Source organism: Saimiri boliviensis, chromosome 11 (genome assembly GCF_048565385.1).
Source record: "Saimiri boliviensis isolate mSaiBol1 chromosome 11, mSaiBol1.pri, whole genome shotgun sequence".
Classification (NCBI taxonomy): domain Eukaryota; kingdom Metazoa; phylum Chordata; class Mammalia; order Primates; family Cebidae; genus Saimiri; species Saimiri boliviensis.
The window spans coordinates 24,580,364-24,598,996 of NC_133459.1; the positions used below are offsets into that span (position 1 = coordinate 24,580,364).

An 18,633-nucleotide genomic window follows, 5' to 3' on the forward strand; every position below is an offset into this window, starting at 1 on the left:
ATCTCTGCCTCCTGGGTTCAAGTAATTTTCTTGCCTCGGCCTCCCAAGAAGCTGGGATTACAGGTGCATGCTATCACATCCAACTAATTACTTTTTTTTATTTTTAGTAGAGACGGGATTTCACCATGTTGGCCAGGCTGTTCTCAAACTCCTGATCTCAGGTGATCCGCCGGCCTTGGCTTCCCAAAGTGCTAGGATTACTGATGTGAGCCACCACGCCCGGCCTCAGGGATTTCAACTCTAGGCACTCAAGGCTGTCTCCCACCTCCAACTCACTCACCCAGACAACCCTCCTTAGGGAGCCGATGCCTTGGGGACTCCACTTTGTCCCTGGGGCTCTGAGTTCCATGTCTCCTTCAGGCAGGACCAGCTTCTGACCCAGGAACTCTGGCTCTTCATACAGTACCCAGCTGTGGGCACAGAGATTATAGAGTCACGGATGGGGAGGAGGATGTGCCCAGGGCCACTGGGTAGCTGACAGGGTTTCTGCCAGTCTGGTCTGATCACTTCTCACTCCCCTTTTCCCCACCTCCAGCCCCAAGTTCACAGCCAGGTGCCCTACTGGGCACTCTCCACTCACCAGCCTCGAACTACCCTTATGGAGGCTACGGGGGCCCAGCCGGAGGCATCAGCAATGTCTCCCCAGACCTCCCTGCCACTGCCTTGGCAGCCAGACTCTGAGAAGAAGATAACCTGAGAAAGCACAGAAGGGTCCTCAGGCCCGGACCCCAGACCCCTGCCTCCTGCTGCCCCCACCCGCTTGCCTCCACAACCCTACCTTTCCAGGCCTGGTGTTCAGCTTGCCCTGGGTCTTTAAGGCTGGGCTCTGAAACGGAGGGGAGTGATGAAGAAGAGCTATGCAATCACCTCTTTTCTGCCTCCCCACGACCTTCCATTCCAAGGATCCCACATCCTCCCTATTGACCTCCACCCGCAAGGAGCTGGCGCATAGAGGATGCCACACTTTCTCCCAACCCCCAGGGGCCTCATCACCCTGTCCCAGGAGCTTGGTGCCCATCACCCCTATTCCTCAGCTCCCAGGATCTTGAAGCCCCCAAGCCCTTTGGAATCCACACTACAAACCACCCACAGTACGGATAGGGAGACAGGCCCAGAGAGACGTGGCTTGCACAGGTAAAATGAAGAAAACTTTAGACAGAAGCCTCTGCCCTCAGACTCACTCCCAGCACCACTCTCTTCACAGCACCCAAGCCCTGACCGGGATGAGGCTGAGCACCTCTCTTGCCCACCCAAGGCCTCACTCACCCACCCCTCCAGGGGCAGGGCACAGGCAAGCTTCTCCGGTGGGGACGGTCTTTCACTGCAGAGCAGGGGCAACTGTCCTGGCACCTTCCTGAGTCCTGGTGCCCCATGGGGTGGCAGAGCAGATAGTTTTGTGCCCAGCGGCTCCAGGGTGGAGGTTTCCTTAGTGGCAGGCACCAGACTGCTGAAGAGAAGGCTGCCTCCGAGACGGGAAGTGGGCCGGCTCCTTCCCTGCAATTCCAACCCCAGCTCTGAGTGAGGGCTCTTGGTTCCCGCAACATGCTTCTTCATCATCTCCAGAGGAGAGCAGGAGGCCTGGGTGGGCCTGGCAGGGTGGAGGTCCCAGGAGGGGCTGGGCCCAGCTTTCTCTTGCCTGAGCTGGAGCTTCTCGTCATCACTCAGATAGGGGTTCTCTGGTTCCTCCTCCTCCTCTTCCTCCTCCTTCTCCTCCTCCTCTTCCAGAGAAGGTACCTCCTGGGGGCTGGGGCCCAGCACCCATGGCCCTGGCTGGTCCTCCTCAATGGCAGGCAGTGTGGCATACATGGCCAGGTAGGAGGAGCGGGGGGCTCTTGGCAGCCGGTGAGTGCGGAGGATCTCAGGGGGCTCCATGCTCCGCAGGGTATCCAGGAAAATCTCCAGGTCAGCGGTCAGGGCCACCTCATCCTCCTCCCTCGGTGTTTCTGGGCACATCTTGCCCTCGGTGGGGTCAGAGACAAGCTGGGGCTCCGTGCTGGCCTCTGCTTCTATTGGCACTGGGACAGGGGTGCCTCCTGGGCTGGGGGACACCTGGTCCACTGAGGAAGATGGGGCAGGGGGAACAGCAGGGTCCTGCACAGTGTCTTTCTGAGTGAGAGACGAGATGGGGCTCCCTTCAGAGTCCTGGACCTCCTTATCCTGTTTGGAGAGTGGGGTGGCAGGAGCAGCTGGACCTTGAATAGTCTCTTCCTTGGTGAGGGGAGTGGCGAGGCTGCCTGCAGTACCCTGGACAGCCTCTTTTTGGATGCTAGAGCTGTCTTCTGGGCCTTGGACAACCTCAGCTGACTTGGGAGACAAGGCAGCAGGAGCACCTGGGCCCCCATTCTGGGTGGGGAATGAGGCAGCAGGAGTACCGGGGCCCTGCACAACCTCTTTACAGGTGGGGGACAAGGCGGCTGGAGCACCAGGGCCCCACACCACCTCCTTCTGGGTAAAGGGGAAGACAGGAACATTATCAGAGTCCTGAACAAACTTATTCCTTGGGGACGATGGAGCAGAAAGACCTCCTGGGCTGGGGACAGCCTTCCTTCTTGTAGAAGATGGAGCAAGGGCTTGGTCAGGGACTGTCACATGCTCGCTCCTCACCATGGGCAGGACAGTAGCAGCAGGGAGGTCCACGAGCCCTTCCCTTTTTATAGGGGGCAGAACATGGGGACTGAGCTGGGCCCTGGGGTGAGTGGGCACCACAGGCTGCTCAGCGGGGTGAGCTAGGCCAGGAGAGGGCACATGGGTCTGGAGTCTGGGAAAAGAAGGGACTGATGCTTGACCCTGAGAAGTCTGGAGAGGAGGCTCAGTGGAGCTGGGGGCTCCCGGCACCCGCGGGGGCTCACAGGCCCTGGCATCTGGGGCTCTGCCCTGGTCTTGGTCTGGACAGGCTTCAGGGACATCCTGATTCTTAGGCAGGTAAGCACCAGCCGGGATGCCTGTAGGAGCCAGGACAGAGCTGTCTTTAAGCTCTGCTGTCTCAGTCTCCGGCAGCTGCCTCAAGGCTGCCCCCACTGTGGCACCCAGACCTGGGCTCCGTGGCATGCCAGCCATGGGCCTGGGCAGGTGGCTGGCAGGGGGGCTGTGCTCAGCAGGCACAAGTCTACTTAGCAGTTTCACAGCCTGGCTGTGCCTGGGCGAGCCTGGCGGGGAGCCCAGCACCACTGGCTGCACCACGCGGGTGACCTGACGGCCTCGTGGCAGGGCCTCGCCTGAGAACACTGGCTTCACAGTCACAGAGCTGCTCACCCGCCGGTCCACATGACCTCCCACCACCGTGGTGGTCCGTACAGTGCGCGTCACGCGGTGTTCCTCGAGGCTCCGGGAGCTCCCACAGGTGAGACCCACACTTGGGTGGGGACTTGGCTCTCGGGGCCCAGGCAGAGGAACCAAAAGCTCAGTCCTGGCCGTAGCTCCCACACGTGGGGACTCAGTCCTGGGAGCTTGGGGGCTGCCATCAGTCTGATCCACAGCTGCCTTCAGCCTCCCCTCAGGCCTCTTCTCCTTGGGAGGCGGTGTGTACTTCTTGGAAAAGATGGGCCCGTGGCTCTGGAAGTTCTTGGAGTCAGCTGTATCCCAGGGGCCCTGGTAATTCACAGTCTCTGCTTCCTGTGTAGCAAAGCCATTGACTTCCTCTCCACGGTGTCCGAACTCCTTCTGGGAGGCTTCTGTCTGGGCCCCTGACACGAGGGACACCTTGTGAAAATGGTGTTTGACCTCTTCCTGGGCAGGGGGCCGCTGCCGCCATGTCAATGTGGCACTTACCACTCGGGCCTTGGCCCGGGCCGTGGGCCCACCTGCCTCCTCCATGTGGGGCCCTGGTAACCCGTCTGGAGGTGTCCTTGTCCCACTGTGGTCTAGCTCCCTGCAGAGGAAGAAGAGAGATGAGCGTCAGAGGGTGGGGAGAGTAGCCTCTCAAAGTGCAGAATAACCACCCCTACCCCAGTCAGGCCAGGTAACTTCAGACAAGTCGCTTGGCCTTTTGGGTCACTGCTTTCTCATCTGTGAAATGGGCATGGTAGTCTCAGCTCTGATTTGTCTCATCAGAGCCCCTCATCCATCCCTCTCCCTGACTTCCAGGAGCTGTCCCAGGACAGGGTCCTTCAAAGGTAACACTGAGGCCTGAGCTCGGAAGGAGAGAAAAGAAAGAAGGCAGAAGGGAAGATGCAGCTGGCCCACAGGTCTATGAGGAGGCTGGGACTCGGCCCACGGAGCCCTACGTCTAATCCCCCCGCAGCTAAAAACTTGAAAGTCGAAAACCGGGCAAGCATTGTTTTAACTCTGTTCAGGAAAGATGGCCTCAAGCAGAGCTGGGTTCCTTGTTGCTCACTAGCTGGCCATTTCTCCCCTTCAAGCAGCAGGGTCCTCAGCCACTGGAGTCTTGCCAGAGTCCAGTAAGAGAAACAATGAAACCCCACCCTTCCTTTTTTTTTTTTTTTTTTTTTTTGAGACAGGGTCTCGCTCTGTTATCCAGGCTGGAGTGCAGTGGCATGATCGTAGCTCACTGCAGCCTTGAACTCCTGGGCTCAAGTGATCCTCCTGCCTCAGCCTCCCAAATAGCTGGGATTACAAGCACACGACACCACACCCGGCTAGTTTTTATTTTTTATTTTTATTAGAGATGAGATCTTACTATGTTGCCCAGGCTGGTCTTGAACTCCTGAGTTGAAGTGATCCTCCCACCTTGGCCTCCCAAAATGTTGGGATTGCTACTACTGTGTGATAGCCTAAATTTTTAACTTTTTATCTTATTTTATTTTATTTTTTCACCCCCTACCTGTCCCCTCTGTTCTATTTTATTTTATGAGTCTGGGTCTTGCTCGTTTTTTTTTTTTTTTGAGACAGAGTTTTGCTCTTATTACCCAGGCTGGAGTGCAATGGCACGATCTCGGCTCACCGCAACCTCCACCTCCTGGGTTCAGGCAATTCTCCTGCCTCAGCCTCCTGAGTAGCTGGGATTACAGGCATGCGCCACCATGCCCAGCTAATGCTTTGTATTTTTAGTAGAGACGGGGTTTCACCATGTTGACCAGGATGGTCTCGATCTCTTGACCTCGTGATCCACCCGCCTCGGCCTCCCAAAGTGCTGGGATTACAGGCTTGAGCCACTGCGCCCAGCCGGGTCTTGCTCTGTTGCCAAGGCTGGAGTGCAGTAGCATAATTTGCTCACTGCAGGCTTGAACTCCTGAGCTCAAAGGATCCTTCTGCCTTAACTCCCCAAGTAGATGGGACTACAGGCACATGCCACCACACTCAAAATACTTGCCTTATAACCTAAAATACTGGCTCATAAACTTTCTGCTGTCACCTTGGAGATTTGTGACCAAATGCTAGCAAGTGTGCACAGGTGTGTACTGGCATGAGCACATGGTGATGATCTCCAGAGCACAGGGGCAGGTCTGTTTGCAGGTGTAGGTCAAAATGGAGCCTCTCAGAGCCGGTATAGTGGCTCACACCTGTAATCCCAGCACTTTGGGAGGCAGAAGAAGGAAGATCACTTAAGGCCAGCAGTTCTAGACTAGCCTAGGTGACATAAGAAGACTCTACAAGTCTCTACAAAATATTAAAAGAATTAGCCGGCATGGTGGTGTGTGCCTGTAGCCCTAGCTACTCTGGAGGCTGAGGCAGGAGGATCACTTGAGCCCAGGCTGCAGTTAACTATGATCATGTCACTGCACTCCAACCTGAGTGACAGAGAGACCCTGTTTCTTTTTGTATTTTTAGTAGAGACAGAGTTTCACCATGTTGCCTAGGCTGGTATCAAACTCCTGACCTCAAGTGATCTGCCTGCCTCAGCCTCCCAAAATGCTGGGATTACAGGCGTGAGCCACCACGCCCAGCCCAAAAAAAGTTTTTTTGTTTTTGGTTTTTTGTTTTGTTTTGTTATAGAGACAGGGTCTGGCTATGTTGCCCAGGCTGGAGTGCAGTGGCTATTCACAGGTGGAATCCCACTACTCATCAGCACAGGAGTTTTGACCTGCTCCATTTCCGACCTGGGCTGGTTCACCCCTCCTTAGGCCACCTGGTGGTTCCCCGCTCCCAGGAGGTCACCATACTGATGCTGAACTTAGTGCGGACACCTGATCGGCATAGTGCACTACAGCCCAGATCTCCTGGACTCAAGCGATCCTCCAGCCTCAGCATCCCGAGTAGCTGGGACTACAGGCATAGGCCACCATGCCGGCGAAAATTTTTTTTTTTTTTTGAGACGGAGTTTTCGCTCTTGTTACCCAGGCTGGTGTGCAATGGCGCGATCTCGGCTCACTGCAACCTCCGCCTCCTGGGTTCAAGCAATTCTCCTGCCTCAGCCTCCTGAGTAGCTGGGATTACAGGCACGCACCACCATGCCCAGCTAATTTTTTTTTTTTTTTTTGTATTTTTAGTAGAGACGGGGTTTCATCATGTTGACCAGGATGGTCTCGATCTCTTGACCTCGTGATCTACCTGCCTCGGCCTCCCAAAGTGCTGGGATTACAGGCTTGAGCCACTCCGCCCGGCGCCGGCGAACATTTTTAATAAAAAAAATAAAGCCAGGCACGGCGACTCACACCTGTAATCCCAGCACTTTGGCAATATGAGGCAGACCAATCACCTGAAGTCAAGAGTTCGAGACCAGTTTGGGCAACACGGTGAAACCCAGTCTCTTCTAAAAATAAAAATATTAGCTAGGTATAGTGGCAGGCACCTATAATCCCAGCTACTTGGGAGGCTGAGGCAGGAGAATCACTTGAACCCGGGAGGTGGAGGTTGCAATGAGCTGAGATTGTGCTATTACACTCTATCCTGGGTGACAGAGGGAGACTCCGTCTCAAAAAAAAAAAAAAAAAAAAAAAAGAAAGGAAATAAATGGAGCTCCATGGCTCCTTTAAAGCACTTTGGACTTTACAATACACTCTTCCCTGGATTCTGTCCTCTGTGATTATTTCCCTACTGAAGACTAAGAAACCAAGGGCCAGAGAAGAGGAGTGACTGGCCCAGGATGACGCAGCCATGAGTTTGTCAAATGGGGGTTTAAATTCCCATCTTCAGAATCCATACGCAGGCATCCTCCCTCCCACCCCTAGGCCAAGGCTCTGGGGCATGTCCAGCTGCTCCTGTGCTTGTCCTCAGCAGAGCACGTCTCACCCTCCATCCTGGAGGCGTGGGGCCTGGGTCTTGTTTCTTTTCTGACTCTTCCTCGATCTCTCTGGGTCTCCACAGCCTCTCTTACTAAATGTAGGGTAATAATAACACTCCCGAAGACCTCTAAGCTTCTGCTATGGCTTGAATATCTGTCCCCTCCAAAACTCATATTGAAACTTAATCCCCAATGTGGCAATATTGAGAGGTGGGGCCTCTAAGCAGTGATTGGTTTATGAGGGATCTGCCCTCATGAATGGATTAATATGATAATGGATTAATGGATTAATGGGTGATCATGGGAGTAGGACTAGTGGCTTTTCTTCTTTTTTTGAGACAGGGTTTTGCTCTGTTGCCCAGGCTAGAGTGCAATGGCAGTATCTTAGCTTACCACAACCTCTGCCTCCTGGGTCCAAACAATCCTCCCACCTCAGCCTCCTGAGTAGCTGGGACTACTGGCATGCACCACCATGCCTGGCTAATTTTTTATTTTTTGTAGACATGGGGTTTCACTCTGTTGCCCAGGCTGGTCTCAAACTCCTGAGCCCAAGAGATCCACCCGCCTCAGCTTCCCACAGTGCTGGGATTATAGGTGTGAGCCACCCAGACAGACCAGTGGCTTTATAGGAAGAGGAAGGGGGACCTGAACTAGCACCTCAGCCTCCCTGCCACGGATGCCTTGAGCTCCCTCAGGACTCTGCAGAGAATCCCCAACAAGGTCCTCACCAGATGTACCCCCTTGATCTTGAGCTTCAGGTTCAGGTATTCCATTATAAGCAACAGAAAATGGACTAAGCACCAGGTGCAGTGGCTCACGCCTATAATCCCAGCACTTTGGGAGGCTGAGGCGGGCAGATCACCTGAGGTCAGGAGTTTGAGATCAGCCTTACCAATAAGGAGAAATTCCGTCTCTACTAAAAATACAAAAAAACATTGGCCAGGTGCCACAGGCCTGTAATTCCAGCTACTCAGGAGGCTGAGGCAGGAGAATTGCTTGAACCTGGGAGGCAGAGGTTCCGTTGAGCCAAGATCACGCCATTGCATGCCAGCCTGGGCAACAAGAGCGAAACTCTGTCTCAAAAAATAAAATAAAATAAATAGTTACTACAACAACAACACAGCCATTTGGGGAGGGCTTATTCTGCCAAACACCTTGCTAAGTGCTTCACATTCATTGTCCCACTGAAGCCTCAGAAGGATTCCATGAGCTTGAGACCTCATAAAGAATAAATTATTGGCCGGGCGCGGTGGCTCAAGCCTGTAATCCCAGCACTTTGGGAGGCCGAGGCGGGTGGATCACGAGGTCGAGAGATCGAGACCATCCTGGTCAACATGGTGAAACCCCGTCTCTACTAAAAATATAAAAAATTAGCTGGGCGTGGTGGTGCGTGCCTATAATCCCAGCTACTCAGGAGGCTGAGGCAGGAGAATTGCCTGAACCCAGGAGGCAGAGGTTGCGGTGAGCCGAGATTGCGCCATTGCACTCCAGCCTGGGTAACAAGAGCGAAACTCCGTCTCCAAAAAAAAAAAAAAAAAAAAAGAATAAATTATTAATTAGATCTTACATTCCCATTTTAAAGATGAGATTATTTTTAATGCTCAGAGAGGTTAAGAAACTTGTCCAGTCACAGAGTAGCCGAATCAAGACTTGAACCTGAACCCTAAAGGCTTACCCACCATACCAACTCCCTAATATATGTATCCTATAAACTGAGCCTGTGGTTTGGGGATTTACATTTACAGGGAGCCACGTCAGCTCTGGAGGGGCTCTGCATCCCCACTCCCTGACTTCCAGGCCACATTGACCAGGGCAATCCTATTCTCAGACCCCACAAATCCCAGAGAGGCCAGCCTGTTCGGCCCCAGTCTTTGGGCCTTCTCTATGAGGTAGCCCCCAGAGACCCCACTCTGGGCAGGAAATGGACCCACTGTTCCCACTCCCATCCCCCATCTCGCATTATCCTCCTTCCTGTGAAGCTGGTGGAATTCAGAACTTTGACCCTTCCCTGTGGCCCCAGCAGTGACTCAGGTTTTATGAGGGGTAGAGATTAAAAGAGACTGAGGCCCCGGGAAGCCTGACCTATCTCCAAGACCACTGGTGGCTATGACAGTGTCAGGGACAGGGTCTAAGGAGGCATAGAAGGTGGAGGGCTTAGATCAGGCGTCCCCAAACTACAGCCCCCTGAGGCCATTTATCTGGCCCCTGCCGCACTTCAGGAAGGGGCACCTCTTTCATTGGTGGTCAGTGAGAGGAGCACAGTATGTGGCGGCCCTCCAACGGTCTGAGGGACAGTGAACTAGCCCCCTGTGTAAAAAGTTTGGGGATGCCTGGCTTAGATAGTCCTTTCCCCAGGCCAGGGCTTCCTGAGAGCAAGACACAGCCAGACACCATAGGCTCTGGACTTTAGCGTCTCACTGAGGCCCCAACCTACTTCCCTGTCCCCATTAGGGAGCTCCCTTTTCCTCATGGAGCCCCTGTCCTCCTCACTGGGACTCCCCGCATATGAAGTTTGACGCCCTTGTTGACCCAGCCCTTCCAAAGTCTCTGTCCACCTGCCTCCCACTCTCCGACCTTCCTTGTCCCTGATGATGCTGACAGTAAGTGGCAAAGCCTGAGCTCTCATTCATTCACTCATTCATTCATTTAATTTCTCACTCATTCAGTGCTAATTGTGTTAAGGGAATGGGTTATACCTTGGCTAGACCCAACCAGAGTCAACTTTCTCACAAAGGGTGGCATATTAAGAAACCAGGGCCCAAGGAATTAGACATAAAAACAGGGACATTTGGAAGGCGCCATAGGCATCAGCAAAGTGACAGGAGAGCTACGTTAAAGGAAGCAGCTGATCTTCAGATCAGATATTGTCAATGACCTACCAATCAGAATTTAACATCTTTCTCAACCAACCCAACCCCTGGACAACACCCCTGATAGTCAGTCATTCCACAAGCATGTAGTCATTGGCTTCTGCCTGCATACCTCCAGGGACAGAGAGGTCACCACTTGACAGTTCACCTGCCCGGTCCCTGAACAGTCATGACTGCTAGAATGTCCTTCAAACTCTGCTGGAATGTGCCTGCCTATAGACGCCCCCTTTTGTCCTTGCTCTGAAGACATACCCCAGTGCAGTGACCCAGGATGCCTTTCCTGGGCCAGCAGAAAGGCCCATTCTCAGAGCCTTTTCTTTTGCAGGGCCCTAGACCAGAAGTGGATTTGTTGGCAGCGTGACCTGTGACCTCCAAACAAGGTGTGTGGAGCTGGGAAGGGAGAGGCTGAGGAGGGGGCGGGGGGAGTGTGGGAAAGAGCCTTGTCTAACCCAACAAGTCCTGGATTCTCCCCACTTACCTGTGAGTCACCCCCAAACTAGGCCAAACCAGTCTATAGGCCCACATGCAGGCAAACACATGCTGTGTCACATAGACGCAGGCACAGATACACAGATACCAACACAGACCCACAGTCACCCAGGCACAGAGATACCCCTAGACACCTACAAAAACATACACAACGAGAGACACACACACACACACACACGCACACACAGACACACACATTACACACACACACACTCACCCAAGAAATACAAACACACGCAGGCACTCAGAGCCACAACAGACACACAAATCACATACATACAGACAGAAACACACAAACACAACGACACACATGTGCACACATTCCAAATACACACATAGTCAATTCACAGCCACAGGCTCTCTTCCCTTTGAAATTTACCTATCCCTGAACATGGACACACGTGCTTGGATGCACATGTATCTTACACATTCCCCCTTGCAGTCCCAGCTATGTCCCACCTCTTCCTGACTCTCATATTTGCCAATCTTGGCCTAGAAAACCTTCTCCCAGGAAGGGGATGTAGAAGGATGATGTTTCTAGAAGTCACCTGCTTTCCACTCTGTCCACCTGCCTCCCACCAGTGAGCCCTAGCTTCCCACCTGAGTCTGTCATTATCTACCTGGGTTCAAAAGAGCCAGGTAGTGGCAGATAGAAACCACATACCCCCAGCTAACCCCACTTCTCTTTCCTGTCCTCCTCTCTGTGGTAGCCTCCTCCACCTGCTTCCCTCTCTCTGCAGCTCTTCTCCCCCAGCCCCTGACTGCTGGGGCATCCAAGCAGGTTTCAAAACCAGCCTGGGTCCTCCATCTCCCTCTTCCTCGGCACGGAACCAGTCACACTGACCCCCGCCCAGAGGCCCCCAGCATCCCTGATTCTGCCTCAGCTACTACAGCACTGCCCAGTCCACTGCCATGGGAGACCAGAAAACCCTGGAGCCCACACAGCAACCTCACCTAACCCTCCATTCTCTGCACAGGCCCAAAGAGGCTTCTTCCAGGCAGGACGGAGCAGTTGCTAGAGCACAGGCACTGGAATTATAGAAACCTAAGTTCAGATTCTGGTCCCTTCACTTTCTAGTTGACTTTGAGCCAGTGACTTAACCTTTCGGAGCCTCCTAGAGGGGGTGGGATTAGTCCCTACTTCCCGGGATGGTTGGGAAGATTAAATAAAATTATGCTTAGAAAACAAATTGCAAATGACACCCACCCCATCACGTGAAGAGCTCTTCAAAACCCTGCCCCAGGCTCGTTTGCTCTTCAGGGTCATCCCAGGGAGGTTCCATGTTTATCCCTCCTCTGTGAGCTTTGGGGTACACATCCTTCCACCTCTGAGCCCCCCAGGCAGATTTAGGAGAGTCATTTCAACACAAATAAAACAAAGCTTGGGAAACCTGACGCCTGCTCCTTTGGCTTTTAGCACAGAGCCAGGTGGGGTAATTACTGCTGTCACTGAAACATAATTAATAAGCATCCCTGCAATTTTGGCAGCCCCACTCTCTGGAGTTCAAAGTATATTCCTGTAACCACTTCCTCCTTCCTCACTTCTAGCTACCAAATCCACTTAACAACAAGGCCCAGAGAGGTTAAGCAACTTGCCCCAGGACACCCAGCACCTAGGCTGGGTGCCTATTCCCAGGCTGGGTCTGTGGCCTCCTGAACAGAACTGGGGAATGGTGTGTGCTGTGGAGAAGGTGACCCCCGCTTCCTGCCCATCCTCTCCCTGACAGGCTTTCCCTTTCCTCAGATGGACAGTGGGGGTGGGCAGCAGTGGGTTCCAGGAGGTAGCCTGTGGACAAAGGGAGGGAGAAGAAGGCAGGGAGGGGAGGCAGAGTTGGCTCAGGGTCCTGAATGAATGGGCCTGGAGCTGGAGAGGCCCAGGAAATAGGCAAAGTCTCAAGATAGGGCGGCCAGGCTGGTCTCCCCCTCCCATCTCCCCACAGAGATCCACCTCTACTTACAGTCTATGTGGGGACCCAGGTGTCCAGCCAGCCTGGAGCTCCTGCCGCTGGGCCATGCTCCCCTGATGCGATTGGGCTCTCAGCTGGGGTTCCTGGGGCTGGGCCGGCCAGCACCCCGTGATGGGGCGGGGCCCATGGGGAGGCTCCCACCAGCCCTCGGATTCCTCAGGGCCGCAGGGGTGTGGAGCTGGTTGGGCCGGTTCTTCGCCCTCCTCCCCAGGTACTTGCCTGTACCCCAGCAGGGTGACAGTGATGTAGTAGCGGGTCCTCCTGGAGGAGGGACATGTGTGTAGGGTCTGGGCAGGCTCTGGCAAGGCAGTCCCTGGGGTGTCAGGCTTGCCCTTTGTTCCCTCTGCCCTGGGGAAGGATGCAGGGTGGGGCAACAGGGGTGCGTCTTCCAGGTTGCTGGGTAACTCAGGTCTCAGAGGGACCTCTGGGGCTGTGGGTGGGGACTGCTGACAGGTACAGCCTGAGGGTCCCTGATCCCCATGTCCAGGAGCAGGCCCTGGGGATGGGGGGTGCCTGGCACCAGCAGGCTCTTCTGAGGCCACAGCCAGGGCCAGGTTCTCAGGCCCCACGGAGGCATGGCTGGCCAGGTCGAAGGAGCTGCCCACCGCTGGCCTCTGTAGGCGCCCCAGGGACTGAGCAGGACGCCCTGAGATGCGTTGTCGCTTCCAAATCCAGAAATCACCAGGGCCGCCTACATGGATGTCCCATTCTGAGCAGCTCTGGGCTTGGGCCTGGGGGGCAAACAGAGGCAGGCATTGAGAGAGGCAGAGTGACAGCTCCCCCTACCTCCAGGCACCCCTGGTACCCGGCACCTTTCCTGTCACAGGGAAGCTCGGCAGGGCTCTGACACCAAAGTAAGCCACTCCAGGGTGGCTGCTAAGGCCACCAGAGCCGGACAAAGGAATAGAACTCTGGGAAGGCCCTTCAGCATTTAACTTGCCCCTTCCCCTTCCACACAAGAGGAAAGCGTGGCCCAAAGAGGACGGCGACATGACTAAGCTTACACTGCACAGTGGTGAGGGCTCCACACTGCCTCCCAGGTGACAAGGCACCCAGGGCCTGGCCGGCCATGCCTCCCAAAGGGTGGGGATCCCAGCTTCCTTGCAGTCTTGAGGTGCTTCCCCAGGCCTGCAGCCATCCCAGGGCTGCCTCAAGCGCCCATGACGTCTGCCCAGCCCAGGCTACCAGAGAGACTGCGGCCACCTCTCTCATACCCTCCTAGTTTAAAACAGCACACCTGGGAGGATGTACCTGGGACATAAGGGAGCCAGAGAAGAGGGTTTCCTTGAAATGGGACACCACCTTGAAATTGGACAACACCTGACCTCTTCTGCTCTCTTCCCCTGGGGTCCAGCCTGGCTGTGGGGATAAGGGGAAAGGGCTCAGCACCCCAGACCCAGACACTGCCCCCTAAACCACCCATTTTAAAAGACCGGCTGTGTTCTTGGCAGCAGAGAAGGTCAAAATTCCTCCTAGCAGGGGTCCTTGATGCTAAATGCCTTCATTCACTCCTCTATGAAACAGATGCAGCCTCTCATTCCCCAGGGGCTGACCTCCTCAAGAGACAGGAGTACCGTGATGAACCTGGAGGCTTGGATCGAGGCAACTTTTGCTTGAATCCCAGCCCTGCTACTTCCTGTAACAGCTGCAATACCATTTGCATCTCAGTTTCCTCGTGTGGAAAATGGGTGTGATAATAACAGTACCTGCCTCCCGGGAGTATAGTACCGATGGTACAAGATAGTCCATGTAGACTGCCCAACACATAAGTAGGCAATTAAACACTGGCAATTACTCATGGTATTCAAGACCCAAGATAGACACACGGCTGCTTAAGCGACCGCCAGAGGAGGCTGCCCTCGCTCCTCCCAGGGCAGAACACTCTCTCTCTGTTCAGTTCAGGGCTCAGGTCCCCACTGCAGATGAGGAAAATGTGGCAGGAGGTTAAGCCTCTCCCCTGAGGGGCCATGCCAGGACACGGGGAAAAGTGACCAAAGATGGAAGATGGTTAGGCCAAAGAAGAAGATGGAGAGAAATGGGGCCCCTCTGCCCCCGCATCCCTCCCCAGACAATCCCAGCTTTTGGAAGTCACATTTCCTGAAAGTCCAGGCCCCATCCATGTGGGATGTTCCATATCCATCACTTTATTTCCCACAACAGCCTTGAGAGTGGGGCATTATTGTCCCCATTTTTTTTTTTTTTTTTTTTGTGAGACGGAGTTTCGCTCTTGTTACCCAGGCTGGAGTGCAATGGCACGATCTCAGCTCACCGCAACCTCCGCCTCCTGGGTTCAGGCAATTCTCCTGCCTCAGCCTCCTGAGTAGCTGGGATTACAGGCACGCGCCACCATGCCCAGCTAATCTTTTGTATTTTTTAGTAGAGACGGGGTTTCACCATGTTGACAGGGATGGTCTCGATCTCTTGACCTCGTGATCCACCCGCCTCAGCCTCCCAAAGTGCTAGGATTACAGGCTTGAGCCACCGCGCCCGGCTTATTGTCCCCATTTTGCAGAAGGGAACACTGAGGTTTCAAGTAGGGGAGCGATCTGCCAGGGTCACACCGTGGATCAGTGGCAGAGGGAGGCCTGGAGCTCCAGTTGTCTGACTTTTGGTCCAGTTTCTCACGGCCTGCTCAGCCCTCCCAGAGCTCCTGCCCTCCCCACTCCCTTTTGGATTTTCTCCTACCTTGGGGCTGACATTGCTGGTGGTACGCTGGGCTAGGTCAGAGCAGCTCCGGCGACCCCGAGACCTGGGAAAGAAACACAGGGGGAAGAGAATGAAGTAGCTGCCCCCTGTCCCAACACCATCAGCCCCAGCTGTGACTCAGAGTCCTCTCCCCCAACCTTTTCTCAGGGCCCACAGCCCAGCAGGATGAATTCCTAAAATATTTTGGGGAAGATCTATGTGGCAGCCTCCTCTCTGCTCCCTCTCCCAGCTGTCCACTTTACCCCCAGAGGCAAAGAAAGAGACAGGAATGGGCTTGGATGCAAAATGGGGACTGGGCCTGTATTGGGGCTTGGATACAGGGAAAGACAGTGCCCGATAATGCAAAAGTTGGCCATTTGCTGAGGCCCTCCTGTGTACCAGGCTTGGCACGAGGCATTGTGCCTACATGATCTCCCCCAAGCCTCACAGTTATCCTAGAAGGTGAATATTAGCGTCCCATGTTTTTTAGATACGGAAAGTGAGGCCCTGAGAGGTGAAATGACTTGCTTAGACTCCACTGCAAAGGTTGGCTGGACACCAGGGCACGAATGGGGGCCAGGTGGGAAAGCGCCTTGGCTCTTCCTCTGCACACTCTGTACCCTCAGCAATCAGCAGGGATCAGAGGCCCCTGCCTTGGCACCAGGGTCCCATTCCCAGGGCTGGTGAAAATGGAGAGCAAGTGCAGCATGGCCAAGAATCATCACACTGGCTCTGCCGGGAGCCTGAGCAGTCCCTCCCAACCCTCCCCACCCCTGACTCATTTGCACCTCTGAGTCCAGAGAGGGAAGGGCAGTGCCACCTGGGCCTATAGGGCAGGTTTCTGCCAGACAGGGTAAAGGGGGAGGGCGTGTCTTCCAGGCGGGGGCGGGCAGGGCACTGGCAGGGTGTGGACACCCCAGGGCACCCAGGCTTCCAGACATAGGGTGGCTGGGCCCTCCTCTCCTCTCTCTTTAGGGTGAGAGAGCAGTACAAACCCCTGCCCTCATTTTGCCCCCACCACACCCCCACCCCTCCTGGCTGAAGACAGCTGTGCCATGATAAGATCAGAACAAATTGCCGAGTAACTGGGCAGACACATAAACACCCATGCATGAGAGCACACCCCATGCTCTTCACGGATATAGGGCCAGTGAGCTACAGGGCTCCCTTGGATTCTCAATACTGCTTTCCCCGCCTTTCGACTAGACCTTCCACAGGATGTTTTCCCTTCTGTAGTTTTAAAAGAGCACAAGGAGCCATGCATGGTGGCTCATGCCTTTAATCCCAGCACTTTGGGAGGCTGATGCAGGCAGATCAGGAGGTCAAGAGTTCAAGACCAGCCTGGCCAACATGGTGAAACCCCACCTCTACTAAAAATACAAAAAATTAGCTGGGCATGGTGACGTGTGCTTGTAGTCTCAGCTACTCGGGAAGCTGAGGCAGGAAAATTGTTTGAACCTAGGAGGCGGAGGTTGCAGTGAGCTGAGATCGTGCCACTGCACTTCAGCCTGGGTGGCAGGTGAGACTCCATCTCAAAAAAAACAGTTAAAAAATAGAGAGCCAGGTGCAGTGGCTCACATCTGTAATCCTAGCACTTTGGGAGGCAGAAGGTAGATAGCTTAAGCCCAGGAATTTGAGACCCGCCTGGGGAACATGGTGAAACCCTGTCTCTGCAAAAAATCAGCCAAGTATGGTGGCATGTGCCTGTAGTCCCAGCTACTCAGAAGGCTGAGGTGGGAGGATCACCTGAGACTGGGGAGGCTGAGGCTGCAGTGAGATGTGATAGTGCCACTGCACCCCGGTGTGGGCAACAGAGCAACACCCCATCCCAAAAAACGAATAACTAAATAAATAAAAAATATAAGAGCACAGGGAACATTTCACATTCACATCCAAAATCGTGGTACACCGGTACATATATTTTTATGCTTCAAGATACTCATACATGCTTATTTGATCAGCCACAACACTCTAACTCACACACACACACCCCCTCAGACATCAGCTACCAGAGCACAGGCTTGAAGAGGTGAAGCAGTCTGCTCAGGGTCATATAACCAGTGGCACCTACAGCTAAGGAGCTGCCCCCCACCCCACTTCCTGCTGAGGGCAATAGAGCTTCAGAAATGTGGGCTCTGGAGTCAGACTGCTGAAGCCTGTGTCCTGGTTCCACCACATCCCAGCTGTGTGACTTTGGGCAGGTGATGTCAGCTCTCTGAACCGTCATTTCCGTATCTGAATCATGCAGAATACCTGCTTCATAGGGCTGCTGTGAGGATTACGTGAGATAATCCAGGCGAAGCTATGAAGCATGTGGCAAATAAAGGCCTACTGTTATTACTATCTAGAGCTATCTCCAGGGGTGGGGACAACAGAGGAAAATCTCTCCGTGGCATCTAAGGGCAAATGCAGTACAGTCTCAGACGGAATCTGTCAGGCTCATGACAAAGGGATATGAAGACATCAGCTGTGATGTGAGAATCAAAGTCCACAGGAGGGACTACTGCTTTTGCCTGTAAACTGTCTCTGCCGTCTGCAGGCTGCCTGCCTGACTTGGGAAATTGTCCACCTAAGTTGTAAAGTTTTAAAAGAACACAAGGACCGTTCCACATTCACATCCAAAATCGTAGTACATTAGCACATATATTTTTATACTTCGAGAGATACACACACATGCTTATTTGATCACTACGCTCACACACCGCGCACACACACGTTCTAGGGCCCGAGGGCGCCCACCCAGCACCCGGCCTTTCTCCATCTCCCCTCACCTATCCCGGTATGCGGCCTCCGAGGTCTCCTTCCCGCTGTGCTCTCTCCGGACCCCTAGCCCGGCCAAGAGGCCGACCAGGCAGGCCCTCGGGCCTCCACACCGCTCAGCCATGGCGAGTGAAAGACCCGGGGCTCGGGCCGTAGGACTACCTGACCGCCGGAGCTACCCGCATCCGCTGCATTTGCGGAGAAACGCCTCCTCCGGCCCGGCCCCCCTGAGCAAACAGCGGCCCCACCCGCAGCCCATGCGGGCGGTGACCCGATCCAGATGCTGCCCATGCCCTGGGGCACTCTCCAGGGCCCCCTCAACCTCATTGTTCTCCCCCGACCTCGGACCGCAGACCCAAGACCTTTGGCAAGAGCCCACGCCTCCACCCCGGGAGCCCCTGTTCTCCGCCGGGTTCGCGCTACATCTTCAAGCTCCTGGAGGCTCCAGGGCCCCATGCAGCCCCCGGTAAGCTAGCCTGGGAGCAAGACCTGCATGAAGCAGGAAAGGGAAAGTGGCCCGGGGCGAACAGAGGCCGGGAGGCGACGCTGAGCGAGGGGGCTCCAGGAGGAGCAGGAGGGCTGGACGCGGGTGGCGAGTCCGGGGGCGTGTCCGGAATGGGCGTGGTCTGCCCGACTGGGCGGAGCCTAACGCGAGTGGTTGGTGTCTCGCGCGGGGCCCAAGTTGTGACGGGGGTGGGCTTGGAACCCGGACCTTAGCTACTGGTGGGGCCGAAGTCCACTC

At 54.7% G+C, this 18,633-nt stretch overlaps 1 protein-coding gene across 2 annotated transcripts in view; it reads right to left on the reverse strand.

Moving 5' to 3' along the window:
* Window positions 1–18,087, reverse strand: part of CRYBG2 (crystallin beta-gamma domain containing 2) — a 36,688-nt gene extending 18,601 nt beyond the window's left edge. The window contains exons 1-7 of one of the 2 annotated variants that reach the window (XM_010345385.3): window positions 17,903–18,085; window positions 15,132–15,195; window positions 12,438–13,177; window positions 1,267–3,868; window positions 779–826; window positions 581–693; window positions 281–410 (exon numbers count right to left, since the gene is read on the reverse strand). In XM_010345385.3, coding sequence (XP_010343687.3) covers window positions 281–410; window positions 581–693; window positions 779–826; window positions 1,267–3,868; window positions 12,438–13,177; window positions 15,132–15,195; window positions 17,903–18,015 — 3,810 coding nt within the window. In that variant the 5' untranslated portion in view covers window positions 18,016–18,085. Of the gene's footprint in view, window positions 1–280; window positions 411–580; window positions 694–778; window positions 827–1,266; window positions 3,869–12,437; window positions 13,178–15,131; window positions 15,196–17,902 lie in introns of both variants that reach the window. The other variant, XM_074380313.1, reaches the window with a different exon arrangement.
* Between the last annotated feature and the right edge of the window lie 546 nt (window positions 18,088–18,633).